The sequence below is a fragment of the Carya illinoinensis genome, chromosome 10 (assembly GCF_018687715.1).
Source record: "Carya illinoinensis cultivar Pawnee chromosome 10, C.illinoinensisPawnee_v1, whole genome shotgun sequence".
Classification (NCBI taxonomy): domain Eukaryota; kingdom Viridiplantae; phylum Streptophyta; class Magnoliopsida; order Fagales; family Juglandaceae; genus Carya; species Carya illinoinensis.
This window is the reverse complement of record NC_056761.1, coordinates 16645500-16666072: the sequence shown is the minus strand read 5'-3', so window position 1 is coordinate 16666072 and position 20573 is coordinate 16645500. Positions and strand designations below refer to the sequence as shown.

The following is a 20573-nucleotide window of genomic DNA, read 5'->3' as shown; positions in this document are numbered from 1 at the left end:
CAAGAAAGAGTAGATCTAGCAAAAAAAAAACCCTTGTTCGACTACTGATAGCATATAAACACATCCCATAAAAATACTCAAAACATTCTCATCAAAACAAACCTAAAATCAACAAAGAGAAAACAATACAAACAGAGAAAACAAATACCCAAAACCGAATAGAACCCAAAAATAAAATAGCAGATAAAAGAGATGAAGACCATTCGGCGATAAAAATCAACTAGGTCTCGGCACTAGACAGGGGCTTCCGAGTTTCGGCGATGAGAGAGATGAAGACGATTCGGCGATAAAAGAGATGAAGATGACTCAGCGATGGGGTCACGATGATGGGTCACGTCGTCACGGGGTTCAGTGGGCACGGCGAATGAGGCTAGGGTTTGAAGTTTTTTCTGAGCTCGTAACGAGAGAGAGAGAGAGAGAGAGAGAGAGAGAGAGAGAGAGAGAGAGAGAGAGAGAGAGAGAGAGAGAGAGAGAGCGCGACGACAGCAGATGAACGAGAGAAAGAGAGAGAGAGCGCGACGGCAGCAGATGAACGAGAGAGAGAGAGAGGGGGGGTAGACGGGTTAGGTTTTTTTTTCTTTGCAATTTATACAAACCCGGTTACACCGGGTTACTAATACGGAACCCGGATTCGAAACCCGGGTTCGGACTGGATAAATCTGGTTTGTCCCATGATGGTTCCAACCCGGATAAAATCCGGGCCGAAACCCATAACCGGAACCCCGGTTATCCGGGTTCCAGGCCGGGCTGGATTTAATCCGGCCCGTTTGAACAGCCCTACTCCTATATAACCAGCCAAATGTTCTCCCAATCTGTATCTCAACATGTATTATAATTTATTCTATTTATAATCGAAGTTTAAAATTATTGATGATCTTGCATTCTGATTCTATTCTGTTTTCATATTTAAAATATAGTTAACCTATGGACAAAAGTTAGATGAAAAAACCTCAACATACAAAAGAGTATGTCGATGGTGTCAATGACTTTTTGAAGTTTGCATGCGAGAATTGTGCTACAGAGTTGCCTATTTGTTGCCCATGTAAAAAATGTGGATTACATAAGATGTTCATACCCAACATGGTATATGATCATTTGATTAGCTATGGAATTTCTCAAGGTTACACCATTTGGCATGCTCATGGGGAGAAAATAGGGGAGTCATCTTACCATGCTACTGATACCCAAAATAATAATGAGCAAATAAATGAAGGCTCTAGTGGGATGATAACTATGTTGCATGACGTTTTCCCTATGTTTGATCCTGAAATAGTTGAGGATGGGCCTGAAATAGGTGTGGATGCTGGAGAAGCTGGAGTGCAAAATGAAAATCGACAAGGTTCTAGCGAAAAAGTTAATAAATTTTACAATATGTTGAAAGATGCTGATGAGCCATTATATGAAGGGTGCACAAAACATACTAAGTTTAGTCATATCGGACGTCCCTGGAATATGATACAAATGCCGAGAAAAACTACTAATTTCCTGGCGGATCGTTACTATATTGGCGACGTTGATACAAACGCCGCCAATGCTATATATTATTACCGACGTAAAAATTTAACCGTCAGGAATCTCAATAATTTACTAGCGAAAAAATTAAGCGCCAGTAAATTTATATATCTACCGGCGCGTAAACAAATGCCGCGCCTATAAACGCCACCAATTTAGCCTTTTTTTGTAGTGATCACTTCAACATTCAAAGTTCAACTTTAGCCCCCTTCCCTCGATCTCTTCTAAGAAACCCTAGGTCCCCCATCCTGCTGGCATCCTCTCTCTCTCTCTCTCTCAAGTAAGCTTTTCTCTCTCTTCTATCAGTAGTGCCTCTTCCATCACTTTCGCGACCTCACTCTCTCATCGCTGTCCCTCTGTGTTCCCCTACTCTTCACCTTTGCCATAAATGCTCCTTGCTGCCCTAATCCTTCTCTTAAGTCCCTCACCCTCTGCCTCTCAATCTCTGTCTCTCATAAGTCCCTTACTCTAGATCTCCATCTTCTTATCTGTGTCAATTTGTTGGGTTTGTGATTTTAATGATTTTGCTTGTGATTTGGGTGAATCGGTAATTTTTGCTTCCAGATTTTGCTTCTTGTAGTTTTTGGGTGATTTTGTTTGTTGTGATTTTTGGGGGATTTTGCTTGTTGTGATTTGGGTATTTTTGTATGCTTGTGGTTTCAAATCCGCTCTTATTGAGTCTACTACGATCGGAGTCAGAGTTTGAATTCAAACTCAAAGTTAGAGTAGAGTTGGAAATAGGGCATTCTATTCCAGTTTGACCTATGACTTGATAATATAAACTCTTGCAAATGCTGAGCATTTTGTTCCATTTATAATCCCAATTTATATATAGAAAATGATTTACCAACAACATTTTTACAATTATATTATAATTCTATATGAAATTAAAGTCAGTTTTATATTTTAATGAAGTGATATGCTTGTACTGGCTAAATGTAAAATAATTATAGATGTATTATTACCCATTATGCTTACTAAATTGCATGAGCATTATCATAAAATATTAAACGTTGAAAACAAGCATTTGTTAGAAGTAAACTCTCTTGTAATTATTTTTTAGTATTCTCAATTTTTAGTTTTTTTAGTTTTTTTTTTTTTTAATTTTTTAAAGATGTTTGATTTATTTTTTGTTAATGTGGAGAGATGTTTCTAAATTAACGAGAGAGACATTCCCGTGCCTGTTTAGGTCACTGAGGCGAGAGAGAGCGCGATAGAGGCAGCGGCTAGGTTTGTCTTCGTGTTTCTCCAATTGTTGGGTTATCGCTTGAAGAGCAATGGAGACGGACGAAGACATGGGTACGGACGACGAGATGGGTCTTGTGGAATTGTTTGGTTACGACAAGCTGGAAAGAGAATTAATCCTCCGCCAAAATAATTTTTCTTCACCTTCGCCGCTATATGACGCACTAAATGATGACCGTGATGAGATGACACCAGAGGAAGCCTACTCCTATAGCGAACAAGTTTTGAAGAGTGACGTGAGTCTGACTATAGTTGATCCGATCTTCTATTATCATTGTCTTCGCCTACTCCAGCTTTAAGTTTTTGCTTAATTCCTCCATCTTTTCGGTTCATTGGTTGGTTTAGGGCTTTGATGTTTCTGACATCCCTGGCGTCAATTGTTTCCACCAAATTCAACCGTGCAACATAGACTACGATTATGACATGTATAAACGGTATTCGCAGCTCGCAATCGACGAATACAATCGTCGGTTCAAGGTTTCTTTTTTCTTTTTCCTCTGTTATTATTATTATGATCATCATCATCATCATCATTATAAAAATTATTATCAGCATTTTCTTTTTAAATAGAAAGTTGTGAAAATTCGTGATGGCTTTGTTTGGTGTGTAGGATGATAATGCAGAGTTGGAGTTTGTTAAGGTCTTGAAGGCAATGGGTCAGGCTGCCAGGGGAATCAGGTATTATATAACCTTCATGGCCAAGGATCTTGGCGATGGAGGTGAGATTAGGACGTATCAAGCTGTGGTATTAGATGGGCTAGACTCTGAGACAGCGGATTCCTTTAGGCTAAAGCCCCCCGAGGATGAGCGAGGTAAAGCAAATTGATTCGCAAATTGATGCTTGATAGCTTTGAGCCACTGTTATGGCATTGTCGTTTTTCGTATTTCTAATTAATTCATTGGTAGATAGATGAATCTGTTAATTATCTTGTAGATATATTTAGCTGACCTTCCATGAGACTGTAACAAATATCTCATCTAATTGGACTAGGCCACTGGATCCTCTTATGCCAGTTATAAATTTTAGGGCCATGATTGGTTATGATCTCTGAGGAGGTGATTTTTTTTTTTTTTTTTTTAATTTTTCTCTCTCTGTAAAACTCAGTCCGTGCATTTTTCTTGTTCTCATGCATATTCGTAATCTCATCACCGGCGTTTCTTGCTGGGTGTGAGCTCCTCGTTCTACAATGCTTCTCGTCGGGAACTTCTTTCACTTCGTAATCTCATTATTGGTGTTTCTCACCGGGTGTGAGCCCCTCGTTCCACAACACTTCTCGTCGAGAACTTTTCCCATTTTCTTTCTATTTTCGTTTTCAGTTTGGTTTGTAGTGTTGGTTGGTCGCAATGGGGTTGCGCAAAAAGGTTCTTATTGATCAGAAGCTATTTACGTTTAAGAAGGAAAACGAGTGGTGGTGTAGAATCACGGAGAGCAGTCGTCGTGTGGTGAAACACATTTCAAGTGAGAGAAACATAGTTGGTGGCAGAGAGAGAGGCACATCACAGGTGTTTCCTACACATTTGACGGCAGACGGCTCACAGACGTACAACGAGGTGACCCAAGCCCAGAGGGAACTACCTCGAGCCGTGAAGCATGCAGCATTGCTAGAAGTGACCATTTCAGAGGGTGCTCAAAGAGGGAGAAGGAGATGGCAACGTGATGTTGGTTGCAAATGAGGAAATAATGTTAAAGGTGTTGGTCAATATGGAGGAAAGTGTGGGGGTATTGTTGGAAGAAATAAACTGTCTTAAACGCTGTGTTAAGGGGAAGCATATTTAGTAGACGAGCCTGGGTAGAGATTTGGGCCCTCAGAGGAAACTATACACGGGTCAGGTTGGGCCTTCTAAGGGCCCTGGGCTGGGCAAGGGGTCAGGCCCAAAGCAGGTGTGGAGAGCATCTCGAGTCTCGGCCGATATTTCGGTCCAGGGCTTGAGCCACCCTCCCTCGGCGTTAACACGGGTCATGCTAGACCCGACAAGGGTGGAAGGAAAGTTGGTAGAGGAACGGGCAGAGGATGGGGAGGTGTTGGATGAAGAGTTTAGGCTACCCTTAGTGCGTTTAAGTCATCCAGTCGGGGAGGCTCCATCAAGGGAGCTTGTTCCATGGATGGGTGAAATGGTTGACGGCGGAGGTGGCGAGAGTGGCACAGGGAAATCAACAGATGTGCTGAATGGGGTGTGTGAGTTGGCTCTTTCAATAGGGGCAAGTCCGTTAGAAGATTCATTCAAGGGGGCTGAGAAGGGTGGTGGAGCTATGGGGAAGGTGGGGACAGATGGACTTGCAGTAGTGTTAGGCAATTGTGGGGGAAAGGAACTGAAGGAGTTGGGTTGCCCCACCCTTCTTTGTGCTATCCCACCTATTCTAGTTCCTAAGTCATCGGATTGGGTGCTGGAAAAAGTGGTGGAATTACAGCAATGGGTAGGGATTTCGTGTGAAGGTTAGGAGAAGCAATTTAAGGCTCTTTTAGTGGCTATCGAGGCAAGTACATCAACAGCCATGAAGTCAGCAGTTAAAAAAGATAAAGAGCTGAAAAGATTGGTGTGCACTATCAATTATGATAATAAGGAGGGCAGTGTTGGGCAGGAAAGGGTGAATGGGCAGGGGAGTTGTTTATCTTATGAAGCCTAAAATTTTATGGTGGAATGTTAGGGGGATCAACGACATCAATAAGTGACTTCGCATCCAATCCCTCCTCTAGTTAGAAAGTTGATATCATTGTCTTCAAGAGACCAAGCTGCATTATGTTGGCAGAAATATCATTCATAGTTTATGGGGCTGGTCATTTGTGGGGTGGAGATATTTGGGAGTGTTGTTGATGTGGGATAGGAGAGTGGTGGAACTAGTTAAAGTTTGTAGTGGGTATTATTCTGAGGAGAACTCTGAGGAAGGTTGAGGGGGTGACGGAGATAGAGAAGGTTTTGTTATCGGAAGAAATCTCTTGGAGACAAAAATCTAGGATGATATGGTTGGAGGAGGGAGACAAGTGTATTAAGTTGTAACACCCCGTTCCCGTAGGATAGAGATGTTACTAACGTACATACATATATTGCCCGGTAAAGAGATTCATATCCTGGAATACTGTAATTATTGAAAACATTAAAAACTGAACATAACTATTTAGTTGAAAACTTAAAAACTGAAAATGTAACATAAAAACATAAACTAACCCTACGCGAGACTTTTTATCATAAAACATAAAAGAACTAAGTCCTTGCACTAGGTCTACTCCTGGTCCTCCAGCTTTACGTCCTTACAATCATCATCTGTAACATTTAAACATAGAAGAGAACAAACAAACAAAGAAACAAACAAAATGAGTCGAATACTCAGTAAATAGTACATCATACTGTAAAATATAACTTAACAAGACTTAATTTTTGAAAGACTCTTCAAACAAACATTTATCATTCACAGATTCTCATAGCATGTCTATTTATTATCAACATGAGCGGAAACATACATGATCATGGTGAACATATAAACGTAAATGCATAATTTACTTATTTATCTTGTCTTTCACTTATTATATGGTGAACCACTTTTGGGTCCGTGGCACCCCATAACTTGTCATGACATGGAGTGAAACACGCTTGAGTCCATGTTTCACTTTACATAAGGTAAACCATGCTTGAGTCCATGGCAACGCATAACATAATTTGTGGTGAACAAGCTTAGGTCCGTGTCACCCTTAACATAACTTGTGATGAACACGCTTAGGTCCGTGTCACCCTTAACGTAACTTGTGATGAACACGCTTAGGTCCGTGTCACCCTTAACGTAACTTGTGATGAACACACTTAGGTCTGTGTCATCCTTAACATAACTTGTGATGAACACGCTTAGGTCCGTGTCATCCTTAACGTAACTTGAAGTGAAATACGCTTAAGTCCGTGGCACCGTCTTAACATAACTTGTGGTGGACACGCTTAGGTCCGTGTCACCCTTAAACATCTTATCTTTCTTAATGCATGAGAACTTATTTAATATCATGAACTTTTCTAGCATGGCATATACTTGTAAATGGCATAGCATAACATGGCATATCCTTGTACATGGCACAATGTGATCTAAACATAAACATTCCATGGCATACATGATCTGAGATCTATATGAACTTTACATAACATACTTGATCTAATTGACATTACATAGCATAAATGATCTATCACTACATGAACATGGCATACATGATCTAGGTACTACATGAGCATGGCATACATAATCTAGCTACTTTATTATATGGCATACTTGACTTAATGAACATCTCATGGCTTCCATATGATTTTAGAATTATTTACTCTATCACACAACAATTCATTCATACAAGCATAATGTCATAATTCATCAAAGATCATAAAAAGGAATCTAACCTCGACTTAGCTCGTAGCATAGCATAGACAAACATTACATTTTCACATACTATTAGAGAATTTACAGTATACATGCAGTTGTATGATCATACTAATTACCTCTCAGCGCTACTTCCAAAATCTTATGTCGTAGCTTGTGACCTATACGAGACACTAATCGTCACTAACATTTCTAGAAAAACGTGTCGTAGCATTCTAGATACTTAAAATAAAACCAAAGAGATAATTTAATAACTATTCTATTATACAAAGACTACATAAGATAGTATTTTTCAAAACTCATAACATATTCGTTGGTTTTCTAATTAAAGTATAGCCTAATAAGTTCACTAAAATCTGATCTAAATAGACAATGGGAATATTAACTAAAATAAAAGGCTCAATAGTATATATTAAAATATGCTTTAAAACATACTTTAAATCACTTAAATAGTTTCTAATAAAAACAAGTTGTAAAAACTTGGTCTGACTTAACTTTCAGTCCAGCCTCAAATAAAGAAAACAACCCATTTAAGCTGCTAAAATAGTTTCTGTAAACACAACCAGTCCACTTTAAAACAATATACTAATTTGTGAAAACAGCTTCTTTAGAAGATAGGAAGGCCCAAGGCTTGTGGGAAAAAAAACAGTCCTTTTAAGGATTAACCAGGCATCTGGCCGAATGGGCTTAAGGCCCAAGGGCCCATTAAGAAATTAAAGGGTGGCTACCTTTCTGGAGAACACACAGGTCAGAGAGTAATGAAGGAAAACAGTGATGCGATGCAAATGGGAACTCACCGAGAGAAGGAGAATCAAGGTGCTGGTGGGTCTTGGGACTGGTCACAGAGGCACAAGCAGGTCGACAGTTTCGGAAGGGAGTGTGTTTGACGGGATTGGGCTGGTCGGCGCTTTCTGTGGCTGTTTCCCGCGAGTTGGTTGGCTGTGAGGGTGGTTTTTCTTGGTTGCAGAGGCGGTTACACTGGGCTGGTGTGTAAAGTGTTTTCTGTTTTTTCCTTCTGAGGGTCTTGTGGATTTTATAGAGAGGAAAAGGATGAGGTGCACGAGTGATCTGGAGATAAAGATAAAGTTTGAATTTGAAGTGTTGGTTCTAATCTAAGAATATATTCAAACTGGAAATTGAGATAACTAAAGTGATAAGGAGACTCCCAACAGAAATACAACCCTCTAAAACAGATCCACTGACAATAAACGGAAGTAATAAAAATAATAAAAATAAATAAATCAAAATAATGAAAATAAATAAATAGGGCATATTTTTAGGATCGGATGTTACATAAGTTCTTCCACAAAATGGCAAACTCACATAGGCGAAACAATGTAATTGAGGGTATTCAATCGAGATATGATGTGCCAAGCTCTGGAGGATGTTCAAGATCATATAGTGAGCTATTATGAGGAACTTCTCAAAGAGACGGCGGGATGGTGCCCTAAATTGGATGTTTTGTTTTTCGACCAGCTGGATGATAGTGTTGCTATTTCAGATGTGCTGTGTCAATCTAATGGCATAATGCATTGGAATCTGTCTTTTTCCAAAAATGTGCAGGATTGGGAAGTGGAGTAGTTAGTAGGTTTTTACAGTTTTCTTTACTCCACGAAGATGGGAGGAAATGGGAGACATAGAATGCTGTGGAAACACTTACAGAACAAAAAACTTTCTGTGAAATCCTTTTATAAGGTGTTGCAAGACCACCAGTATTATGTTCCCTTGGAAGAGCATATGGAGAGTTCCCGTGCCACCTAAAGTTGCATTTTTTGCCTGGACTGCAGCTTTAGATAAGATTTTGATGGCTGATAATTTAAGGAAAAGAGGGATAATTGTGTTGGAGTGGTGCTACCTGTGTAAAAAGAATGTTGAAATGACTGATCATATTTTTTTCTGCACTGTGAAGTGGCGAGGGAGCTTTGGGATGGCATTATAAGTAGGGCTGGGTTGATTTCGGTCATGCCCAAGAGCATGGTGGATCTTTTAGCATGTTGGATGAGGCATCATCAAATCTCACAGCTGGTTGAGATGTGGAGGATGATTTCTGTGTTTACTGTGGTGTCTTTGGATGGAAAGAAATGAGAGATGCTTCAATAAAGTTGCATTCGTTCAATAAAGTTTATTACTTATTGGGGAAAAAAAAAATGATCTCTGAGGAGATTCATATACTATATTAGAAAATAGCTCAATGGAGCTACTCATTTTTTCATGTCTTCAGAAAATCAAAGACTCGTTAGGATGAAATTGATACTCATGCGCAATCTCCATGATATTGGGTAAGAAAGATTCTTATCTGACAAAGTGACAGCAATAAAAAATGAGGTTGTTCACATTGTGAAGGAGACTACACTCGTGGATGAGATGAGCTGGCTGTGTAGGAAGAGCAGGGCTTAAAAGTGACGTGGCCAGAGCACTTTGGTACTCCATTTTCAAATGTCTTGGGATTGCTTGGGTTATACCCTTGGGAAAAGGTGGAGCTTATGGCATGCTGAAAGGGAAAATAGTAATCTTTGTCACCTAGATGTGCAGTGAATGATTCCATTATGCTTAAGTGTCTCTAAGTTCGGACAGTGGCATATGATATGCTTAGCTTTACTGCTTTTAGATTTAATGCCACCATAAAATCTCTATTACCCATTAAAAAAAAAAAAACCAAAGACATGGTATTGCTTCCACTCTGAAATATACTCTATACCCCTCCCTAATCCTCCCCTGCCGCTGTACTAATCCATAGCTACCTTCTCATTCTACTAGATATTTTATCCACCAACTCATTTTAGCTTCTTGTCCTGTAATCCTCTTGTTCTCACTCCCCAAACTTTCGATCTTTTCTAGCCATTATCTCTAGCCTATTTTCTGTAAGTTATTCAGAAACTTTTGGTTATGGAAATGAGATGGAGCCTGTCCTGTAAGTCAATAGAGTAACATTTCAAATCTTAACCAGAGATTTTGTTGGGCATTAACCTCTGATTGCTATTACAAAGTGTTGGGCTTTAAACTTTTGAATTAATATATATTAGAAAGTGTCCGATGTGTATAAAATAGGAGATTGGTTACCAGAACTTTAATTTTTTGTTTAGCACTGTTCTGTTGTTGTGTCGACTTCGAGACTTTTTCTTTTAGAAGTAAAAAACTTTTATTGATCAATGAATGGGCATATTGCCCAGTACGATACTCAAGAAGAAAATAACTGTTTGCCCTAACTAAGAAGGAGCAATAAAGACAAGAAAATCATGTAGGTCTATGCCGTTGAAGTCAACAGCAATGACCCCCAACTTCGTAATTTAAGAGAAGCTATATATATTTTCGGTGTTAAGTTTGATTTTGATGAGTAATATTTAGTGTTGATTTTTATTTCTTTTATTTTTGATAAATTAGTGTTGATTTTTATTTATTCTTTATCTTTGTATTATTTCATGTAGATTCTGGCAGTCATGGGAGACAGTGGTTTTGGAAAAAGAACCTTTGCAATGGTTAGTATTTTTATATTATATCACGGAAGCACAATGTGTTTACTCAAATGCTAGTAATGATTTCAGTAATTTGACTGTTGCTTCTTATGCTGTTAATGGTGCAATGATATGCAATACTGAAAGCCTTTGTTGATAATTTAGGTTCGGTTACCTATCAAAAAAAAAAAAAAATTTAGGTTCTGTTAAATTTTAACGATACAGTAGATTACTGTCCTATTATCCTTTGTTGCTCAGACCAGTGCTGGGTGTCTCTTTTATTCTCAACTCTTTCTTTCCCATCTTCTGGAGATAGGTATCCATTATTTTGTACCCTTCGTGTCTATCTTTTTCTATCTGTATTTCATTTTTTGCCTAGTTATACTCAGTTAGATTATAGTTGGAAGATGTTTGTCTCAAACCTCCTGATTTAGCAACTTCAATGGATTTTTTTTTTTGGCAATTCTACATGCATGGTTTTATGCACACCACTGACCTTTCTTGGTTTCCTTCAGATGAAACATGTTGTATTTGAAGATCTTTCAGAGGTGAAATGCGTATGGAGTTTAACAATGCTGTTGGAATTGGGAAACATGAATTATACAAGTTAAATGGAAAGATAGTGCTTCTAGTGTTTATTTAGACATTCTAAAGTTGACCTGATGTTGCTTATTTAATTTTGTTTGCAAAACTCCTTTGCTTCAAGCCTTCAATGGTACTTCGCTTAAGTGAGATTATGCTGCGTGCTTTTGTCAATGTGAATTGGGTGGCTTTTTTATTTTCCTTGTGTAGGAGTGGGAACTTCACTTAAAAAAAGAACATAATTTGGTAACGATAACTTTTTTGTGCCTTCTCTCTCTCTCTCTCTCTCTCTCTCTCTCTCATATGGTTTTTTTTTTTCGCCGAGATTCGTTTCTGAAAACTTCCGTCATGTTATTTTCCTGGATAATAGTTATTACTTGATCCAGTTTCTAATAATTTATGCATTTAATTTACTTAATTGAAAATTGAGAGATAATGCACTTCTACAATTATAGATGTGATGTTACAAAATGACTTGACATATGTTAAATTGTGCAATTTGAAATTTCACAAAGTAGATAGTCCACGAAGACATATTTTCAGATAGGTTTATGGTAGATAAGCTATTTGCCAATCTAGAGCTATTTTTAGCCATTCTAATCTTTTCAGTTTCAATGAAAAATTCTTGTATCATGAGAGGACGACAATGGTATGAATTTCTGAATTAAATGATCTCATTTGCAAAATACATAAAAAGTTGGATATACATATTAATTTAAATGCTATAATTTAGTACTATTGGGTAGCAGGTTCGGAAGATCAAGTTAGACTTGCCTTTTAGAAGACTAGACTTACGAGCAACTCTACCATATCCATGGACTCCCCAATCTTTGCCATAAGAGTTTTTTATAATCCAGTAATTTTTATCTTCTTTCTCATCATAACCAAATCCAACTATAAGGATTGCATGTCAATAAGCTTTCTTTTTTCCTTGGAGAATTAAATCGAGTTCCTCAGATCCTTCATATATACCCTATCAAACAGTAACAAAAAAAAATAGTAAGTAATAATCATTATATTATTAATGGTATGTATGCCTAATTAAAAATTGATAATACTTACTCCTTTAAGCTCTCGGAATGCATTGGTCACTATTAAACCACATGCTATTGGTTGTTCTTTTACTCTCATAAGAAGCTCATTTTCATTATCATGATCTACCTTTTTGACGTCAGCAATCTTCACGGCAAGAGTTTTCTACATGAAGAGCCAATATAAGAATAAATTAACTAGATACAAAAACATATATATATAGTGAGAGAGAGAGAGAGAGGACAACTTCAAATTTATATAACTTGTTCTTCAGTCTTGTGTCGACAAGGACATTTACGTGCTTTGAATGGGTATTCTTCATTTTTCCTAATTCCATAACTTTTAATCCATTCCAAAGCTCTTTTGATAGAATATGTATAACATTTTCTTTCTTCTTCTTTACAACAATCAAGCAACTCTTGAGCAGAAAGTTCAAGAAGATCTTTATCTGGATTTTTAGCTTTAAGACCTGCTGCAACAGCCTCAGCAGCTACTATAGCCGAACACATACCTAAGCAAAACAATATATACTTAATTTCTTGATAATAATAGAATTATAATACTACATCTTATAGTTTACAAAAGTCTAAAAAATTATTAGTATCTAATATCTTACATGCTAAGTTAAATAATATAGTTATATTTAAATAAGTGAAACAATCTTATTTCCAATTAGTGCTAGATACAATAATTAATAGCTTTTAATCATTAAAACTACTAGTAAGCGGACAAAACAACCTTGTACAAACAAGCCAACACCAAAAGGTGAATTGATTACAATATTTAAAGAACACCAATAAGCCTAAGATAACAATACAATGCATGTTAATGCTACTCAAGGGACATCAATATATTCAAACAATATGCCGCAAATAACACATTTATTGAGAGGATTTTATTTTTCCCCATCAGTCTCAAACAAGCAACTATAATAAAAATAGACAAGAGCATAGAGCAACTCCATGCACATCAACAAATAATAATAATAAGAGTAACTCAATGACCAATACTAATATTTCAAATATAATTTCATACATTACATGATATCAATCTTTAACAAGAAAAACAGGGGTTTAAAGATGCCAAGGTCTTAAGGACATGATAAATAGAAATAGTGATAAATGATATATGATTAGAGAATTTTGTATCACTTACAGCAATCCTTTTGATCTTTAACTGGATTCAAGGTTCCACAATTGCGAATACGCCAATCCCAAAAAGTGGGAAATTTTTTAGGCAATTGATCAATATCCTAATTACGAGTTAATTAAAATACGTCAGTCAGAAGATATATATAGACAAAGGTGTCAAAAAATATATATATACAAACATATATTTTCAAATAATATTGTTTACACATTGCATTATTTATAAATCATTATGGCAAAAAAACATAGAAGAAGAATAAAGAAATATACGATAAATCATGCAAAGTGTAAGTTCGCAGAAAATAAAGCAAACATTTCTCTATAGAACTGTTTAGGCTTTGTATACTTCTATTTAGGCTTTGTTTTTCACAATTGAAATAGAGGGAATTAAACCACGTTTGATTTACAACTGTACGTTTCTAAAGTGGAACTTAGACAGTGTGATTCTCTCATATACATACAACGGGTTCCTTTATTTATTTATGTTTTTTTGGTTTTAGTTGGAGTAATTGACATGAATTGTAATGTAATTGGACTTGTTGTGAATTTTAGCTCGGATTTTTCTTTTTTAATTTTCGATCCTTAAATGCATAAAACTATATATCCCTCTCTCGTGCTGGTCTAGTTTATTACTGAAGATTTGTATAAACTAGAAGAGATTCCTAATTATATTCATAATATTGTACTCAATAAGTTGTTGTAAGCACTGTTATGAGCAGTAAAGTATCCCTTTTTTTAAAATAAAAAAATAAAAAACATTAGGCAATACGTATCCCTTTCTAAAATATGTAAACACGTTTTAAGCTTATATATAAGTACACAGAAAATTTTTGGAGGAGTTGGTGGTTGAAGACCCAACTCTTTGAATAGCCCCATGAGCCATGCAAGCTCGGAAGTGGTGGTGGCAAGTGAACGGTATTCTGCTTCGGTGGAGGAACGAGCAACGACACGTTGCTTTTTGGTGCACCATGAGATAGGGTTGTTGCCTAAGAAGATTACGTAGGCGCTGGTTGAAGTGCGATCATCAGCATTTCGTGCCCAATCGGCATCAGCGAAGGCAGAGACTCGGAGATTGGAGGAGCGATGAAACTGCAACCCAAAATTGATTGTCCCTTTCAGATACTGTAGGAGACGTTTGAGAGCAATCCAGTGCGTTTGGGTGGGTTTATGCATAAATTGAGCTAGCTTATTCACCGGATAAGCCACATTTGGTCTGGTAAACGAAAGGTATTGGAGAGCGCCAATAAGTTGTCGATAGATGGTATTGTCCACGGCTGGAGTGCCATCATTCAGTTGGAGTCTTTCCGAGGTGGAGAGTGGCATCTGCACAGCTTTTGCTCCATCAAGGTGATGCTTGGTTAAGAGATCCCGAATGTATTTTTGTTGAGTAAGAAACAGACCAGTTGCTGTGAGAATGACTTCAACACCCAGAAAGTAATGAAGGGAGCCAAGATCTTTGAGTGAAAAATGTTGGCCGAGTTGATGAATAACCTGCTTATCAAACAAAGAAGAGTTGTTGGTTAAGATAAGATCATCAACATAGATCAATAAATATGCCTGAACCGAATCTTTGTGGTAGATAAACAGAGAGGGATCGGCTTTAGACTGAGAGAAGCCCATTCGAGTGAGATAAGTGCTGAATGCCGTGTACCATGCACGGGGAGCCTGTTTTAACCCATATAGGGACTGTCGAAGCTTGCAAATATGTGTTGGAAACTGAGGATCAACAAATCCAATGGGTTGTTTCATGTAGACGTCTTCCGTGAGGGTGTCGTGGAGAAACGCATTATTAACGTCAAGTTGCCGTAGAGACCACCCTTTGTTTAATGCTTGTGAAAGAATTGTCTGTATGGTGACTGGTTTGACCACGGGAGAGAACGTCTCTTTATAATCGAGTCCATATTGTTGATGAAAGCCTTTAGCCACCAAGCGGGCTTTGTAACGATCAATACTCCGTCAGGCTTATGTTTGACTCGAAAGATCCATTTGCAGCCAACAGGTTGAATGTGAGTGGACAGAGGAACTAACTCCCATGTGTTGTGGCGTAGCAAAGCCGTGAACTCCTCACTCATGGCCCGTCGCCACTGAGGATCCTTGAGAGCTTGAGTGACATTTTGAGGCTCTAGAGATGCTGGAAGTGGATGCTTGGTGACCATGTAGATCTGTTTGGGCTTGTGAATGTTATTCATGGCTCGAGTTGTCATGTTGTGAGTCCTGCCAGAGAGTGGAGCAACAGACGGACCGGGGTGTTCACTGGTAGTGACCGGAGGCGCAGGGACTTCTGGAGGACGTTGTGAGATCGGGCGAGAGTTATTGTTGATGGTAGGAGAGGAAGGAGGTGAATTCGGTGGGTCCAAGAGTAAGGGTGGAGGACTGGGAGAACATACTAAGTGAAGAGGAGGCTGAGTATGTGTCTCGGTCTGGGTGGGAAGGGCTGAAGCTGCAGAGTGATCATGAAAAGGAAAGTGACTTTCATCAAACGTAACATGACGAGATACATAGGTTCTGTTAGTGGGAATATGGAGGCACTTATAAGCATGTTGAGAGGTGGAGTACCTGGTAAAAACACACGCAGAAGATTTTGGTTGAAGTTTGTGGGAATTGTATGGTTTAAGCCAAGGAAAACACAAACAACCGAAGGTCCGTAATTTAAGATAATTGGGCGAGGTGCCAAATAATTTCTCAAAGCGGGATTGATGTTGTAAAATGGGAGTGGGAAGCCGATTCATAAGGTACACGGCTGTTTGAAATGCAAGATGCCAATATTTTGTGGGCATATGGGATTGAGTGAGTAGAGTCATGCCAGTTTCGACGATTTGACGATGTCGTCATTCAAAAAGTCCATTTAATTGTGGAGTGTGAGGAGGAGTGGTGAGATGGCCGATGCCATGGGAGGTGAGATATGATCGAAGTTTAACGTATTCGCCTCCATTGTCAGTGTATAAATTTTTTATGGGACAGCCAAATTGTTTTTCTAAGATAGAACGAAGTTGAGGAAAAATGGTTGATACATCAAATTTGTTATGCATGGGAAACAACCAGCAATATCGTGTGACATAGTAGTGATGGCCATCAGTGGAGAAAATTTGCGTGGGACCCCAAACATCGGAAAAAATATATTCAAGTGGTGAGTTGCTTGTAAAAGAGCTGGTACCAAATGGAAGTTGATGGCTTTTATTAGAATGACAAGAAGAACAAATGGAGACTAATCGTGAGCTAGAAACAGGTAAATGAAATATGGAAATAATATGAGAAACAATTTATTGTTGGGATGGCCAAGCCGACTGTGCCAAATAGATCCAGTTGTACATTCACCAACATTGGCAACAATGGATTGAGAGGTGTAGGATGCGGGAGGAAGAGGATAGACCCCGTTTTCACATCGTCCTCGAAGAAGTAGCGCCCCCGTTGTCCGATCCTTCACAAGATAAAAAGTTGGGTGAAATTCAAGTATCACATTGTTCTGTTTTGTAAAATGATGGACAGAGACTAAATTCTTATGTATGGCAGGAACACATAAAGTATCATGCATGTTAAAAACACGATGCGGCGATTGAAAAGTGAAGGAGCCGATGTGTGTAACCGGCAAACCTGTGCCATCGCCAATAACTACTTCATCAGTTCCATCATACTCTGAGTTGATGGTTAAGTTGGAAAAATCAGAGGTGATATGGTGAGACGCCCCAGAGTCGACAAGCCATTTGGAGGACTGAGGTTGATTGGTGCCGACACAATTGGCAGCAGCAGTTTTGGGTTGAACAGAGTGTTTGGGGTAGAAGCGAGCTGAGTGACCAACTTCACCACACAACTGACATTTGCCTTTGTATTTGGAGCGGAACCCATTGGGTTTGTGGTGTGGAACAGGCCAAGACGAGTCAGAACGTTGCTCAGGAGGGGAGGGTTTGTTCCAAGGTCGACGGTTGGTGGGATTGGCTGTTGCAACAAGGTGCTGAGTTGCCTGGTTGAGCCGCTGCAGATAGCTTTCATGGGATGTTAGAAGATCATGCAATTCCTCAAATGTGAGTGGGGTCTCACGCATGCGGATAGGTGCAACCAGATCAAGGTAGTCGGGACCAAGGCCAAGAAGAACATGAAGTGTGATGTCGTCGGAGGACAGAGGAGTATCGATGATGGCGAGTTCATCGGTGGTGCTTTTGACATCTCGAAGGTATGCAGCAATTGGTCGATCACCTCGTTGAAGAAGGGTGAGGTGCTCCTTGAGTTGCATCACGCGGGATCGAGACTTGTTTGCATATAAACGATTGAGTCAAATCCAAGCATCGCGGGAAGTCTTGGCTGAGGCGATGAGTGGCGTGATAGATTCAGCAACAAAGGCAAGTATGCCATTGAGAAGGAGTTGATCTTGTCGAAACCAGGTGGAGTAGGCAACAATGTCTGCATCTTCAGTAGGATGAGTGGGTTGAGGAGGGCAGGAATGAGTTCCATCCAGAAATCCCATAAGGTCATAGCCGAGAAGTAAAGAGGAAAGGGTTGCACTCCATGAAGGAAAATTGGGACCAGTTAATTTCTGGGGAAGTTGGCCTGCAGTGTTGATGGAGATTGGGGTGTGTGTGGAAGTTTTTGCAAGGGAAGCCATAGAAACAGAGTTGGTCTCAGTGGAGAGAAATGGCTCGTGATACCATATAAGAGTTTACACTCAGTATGGAAATGGTTTCTCCTCTATATTATTCATGACATGTTTGTACATTATATAAGCTATACAAGGACGTAAATGAAGGAGATAATAACGCTAGACATTAAGCTGACAGATACGTAAAGAATATCTACATTCCATACAAGATACAAGTCCTGGAATTAAGGAGATTATTTTGGATGATTTCCTTGATCCGTTACACGTGAAAGGCAGAGGCTTAGTTAGTGGCCCTGGCTGCTTCGTCGTGGAGGAGCAGTGGCTGCTTGTGCTCGGCGTCTCACGTGGTGATTCCACTGCGGCTTTTCGTGAAAAGGGAGGGTGATGGCGCGCGACGTGGTTTTGGCAGTGGGGCTATCCCACGGTGGTGCAGTGGCAGGCAAGTTGGTAGTGGCCGCGTACGGGAAGAAATGTCTAGCTGTTGATGTGGTTGCTGGTGGTGCGCATGCAGGGCAGCATGAAAGTGAGGTGAGAAACGTGCATCATGGAGCCATGCATGGCGTGGGGTCTAAAGTATATAGATGTAAAATTATTTTCCTCGAGGGTAAATACTGTCAAGACTGTAAACGAGCGTGAAGGCTTTAGATGTGGATCTTATTAGCATAGAGGAGACTGCTGCTGCAGCAGAGTACCACTCAAGAGCAACCGTAGGCAATTTCGTTTGTTTCTTCTCTCAAGTGCTTGTAACTGTTTTTTATTCCATTTTGATTCCTTAGCCTCTTGTAAAGTTGTGAATAAATACACTCAGAAATGCAATACAAACTGCACTGGAATTCTGATATGGATGATCATCTTAAGAAGGAAGCAGATGATCATCCAGAGATATCCCACATAGAATTATTGTTTTGATAGACTCCACATTATGCTCCCCTTAAGGAGGAAGAAGATGATCATCCAGCATATCTGTCAGAAATTTTCTATAATTTCTTTTCGTAAAGATAATGATACCGACACAATTAGTTTACGTTCAATTTTACAATCGGTTGTAAAAGAAAAAAAGTTATCAAAATTAAATAATCCAAAATCTCTCTCTTTCCATTCTCGTCGATTTTCTCCCCAGCCGCCTCAAGCACAGCCCTGTGGCACATCCTTATCGGGGTTTATTGAGAGAGAGGCAAGAATTAAGGAAGCATTGGAGTTGAACGAGGCTTTGGGTTCGATTACGGAAATTGGTGGCGATGAGGCTGTGTAGAATGTTGGGGAAAGTGCTGGATTACATGATTTCCATATGGACAAACTAGGGCAGGTAAGCCATTGAGTTGTATTATTGTAAAATTGTTAGCATGCTGAAGTTTAAATTTTCTTTGATCGGAAAAACTTCTCCTTTATTATTTGCACTAATAATTAATTATCCGATGGTCTTTTGCACTTTTCCAGTGTGAGAAGAAAGGAAATTAATTAAACTTTGTTTTTATAATGTCATGAAACTACTTGTGTTTGATGCTTGAACAAGCTCGTGTTAAAATGGAATTAATCGGACACGGCACTAGAGCCTCCACTCCATGACCCAAGTTTCGTTGAATATCAGTCTAAAAACCACAATAATACTTGACGAATCGGGTCATAGACCGAGCCGCCACAAACAAAACCAAGGCCCAACAACTCGTTATCTTCTTTTCTGTTTGCTTTGACATCGCTTTTGTTCTTGCTACCTTTGGTTAGCACCCTTCTTTCTTACACAGCCATAGGTTGGATGGATGTTTCATACGGAGAAATGATCTGAATCATTTGACACTGTCAAGCTTTTGTATATTTTTTTTAATTTTCTGTAAGAATCTAATTTCCCTTTGGAGAAATAAATTCACGTCAAAGCTCATGATACAAACCAATTAAGAGACAGACTTTTAAGAAGAAAGGAAGAATATGTTACTTATCAAACCAAGAGTCACTCGACTTTGGTGAGATCGAACTCCTGACCACAATCAAAAGATACCACTACTATAACCAACACCAAAAGTCATTTCATCCAAAACGGAATTGTTTGTGACAATTTGCCCATAAAAACTAAATTTCTACTCAAACATATCCAAAGACAACAAAAAAAAACTTCAAGAGAGTAATAAGAACCATGGATGGAGGCGTATGGGAACGTTTGCATGCATACCGCTTCATTCCTCTCATGGTCCACTTCCTACTGGCCTTTCTACTTCCTCTCTAAGTGATTTCATAAAGTGGAATCTGTACAATTTATGGAATCTCTCAAATCCCTATTGGAAAAGTAATAAAAAAAACACCTACTAAAATTACAAAAACATCTCGATTCTCTGCAATTACAAAACAGTACTTTGCAAAACACGGAAACTATATGGAAATTCCCCACTTGCTATTCTGCATGCTACATGGACTTTGTCACAGTTACATAGGGTCTTGGCGATGTAAATCCCTATAGCACCATATACGAATTGGGTAAGTCCCCACCCCTACTCTCTCTCTCTTCAAAAACTTGTCGCTTTTATGCAGACATTCAGCAGTGAAAGCTAGAACTGGAAGTTACCTGTGAGCCATAAAATGCACTGTAGCCATAAAGCTCCTCATACCAATTATCATAGCTTGACATCTTCAAGAGTCTTGTGGAAATATGAAGACTTTAGAAGCTCAAAGGT

The 20573-nt window shown here is 39.0% G+C and overlaps 1 protein-coding gene across 1 annotated transcript; it reads left to right on the top strand.

The window, feature by feature from the left end:
- The first annotated feature begins 2660 nt into the window (after positions 1-2660).
- LOC122278968 lies at positions 2661-11395 on the top strand. The gene is made up of 5 exons (XM_043089195.1): positions 2661-2993; positions 3103-3234; positions 3368-3569; positions 10531-10581; positions 11073-11395. The coding sequence occupies exons 1-5, from the start codon at positions 2790-2792 to the stop codon at positions 11090-11092; spliced, it is 609 nt and encodes a 202-aa protein (XP_042945129.1). The 5' UTR covers positions 2661-2789; the 3' UTR covers positions 11093-11395.
- Positions 11396-20573: the final 9178 nt, after the last annotated feature.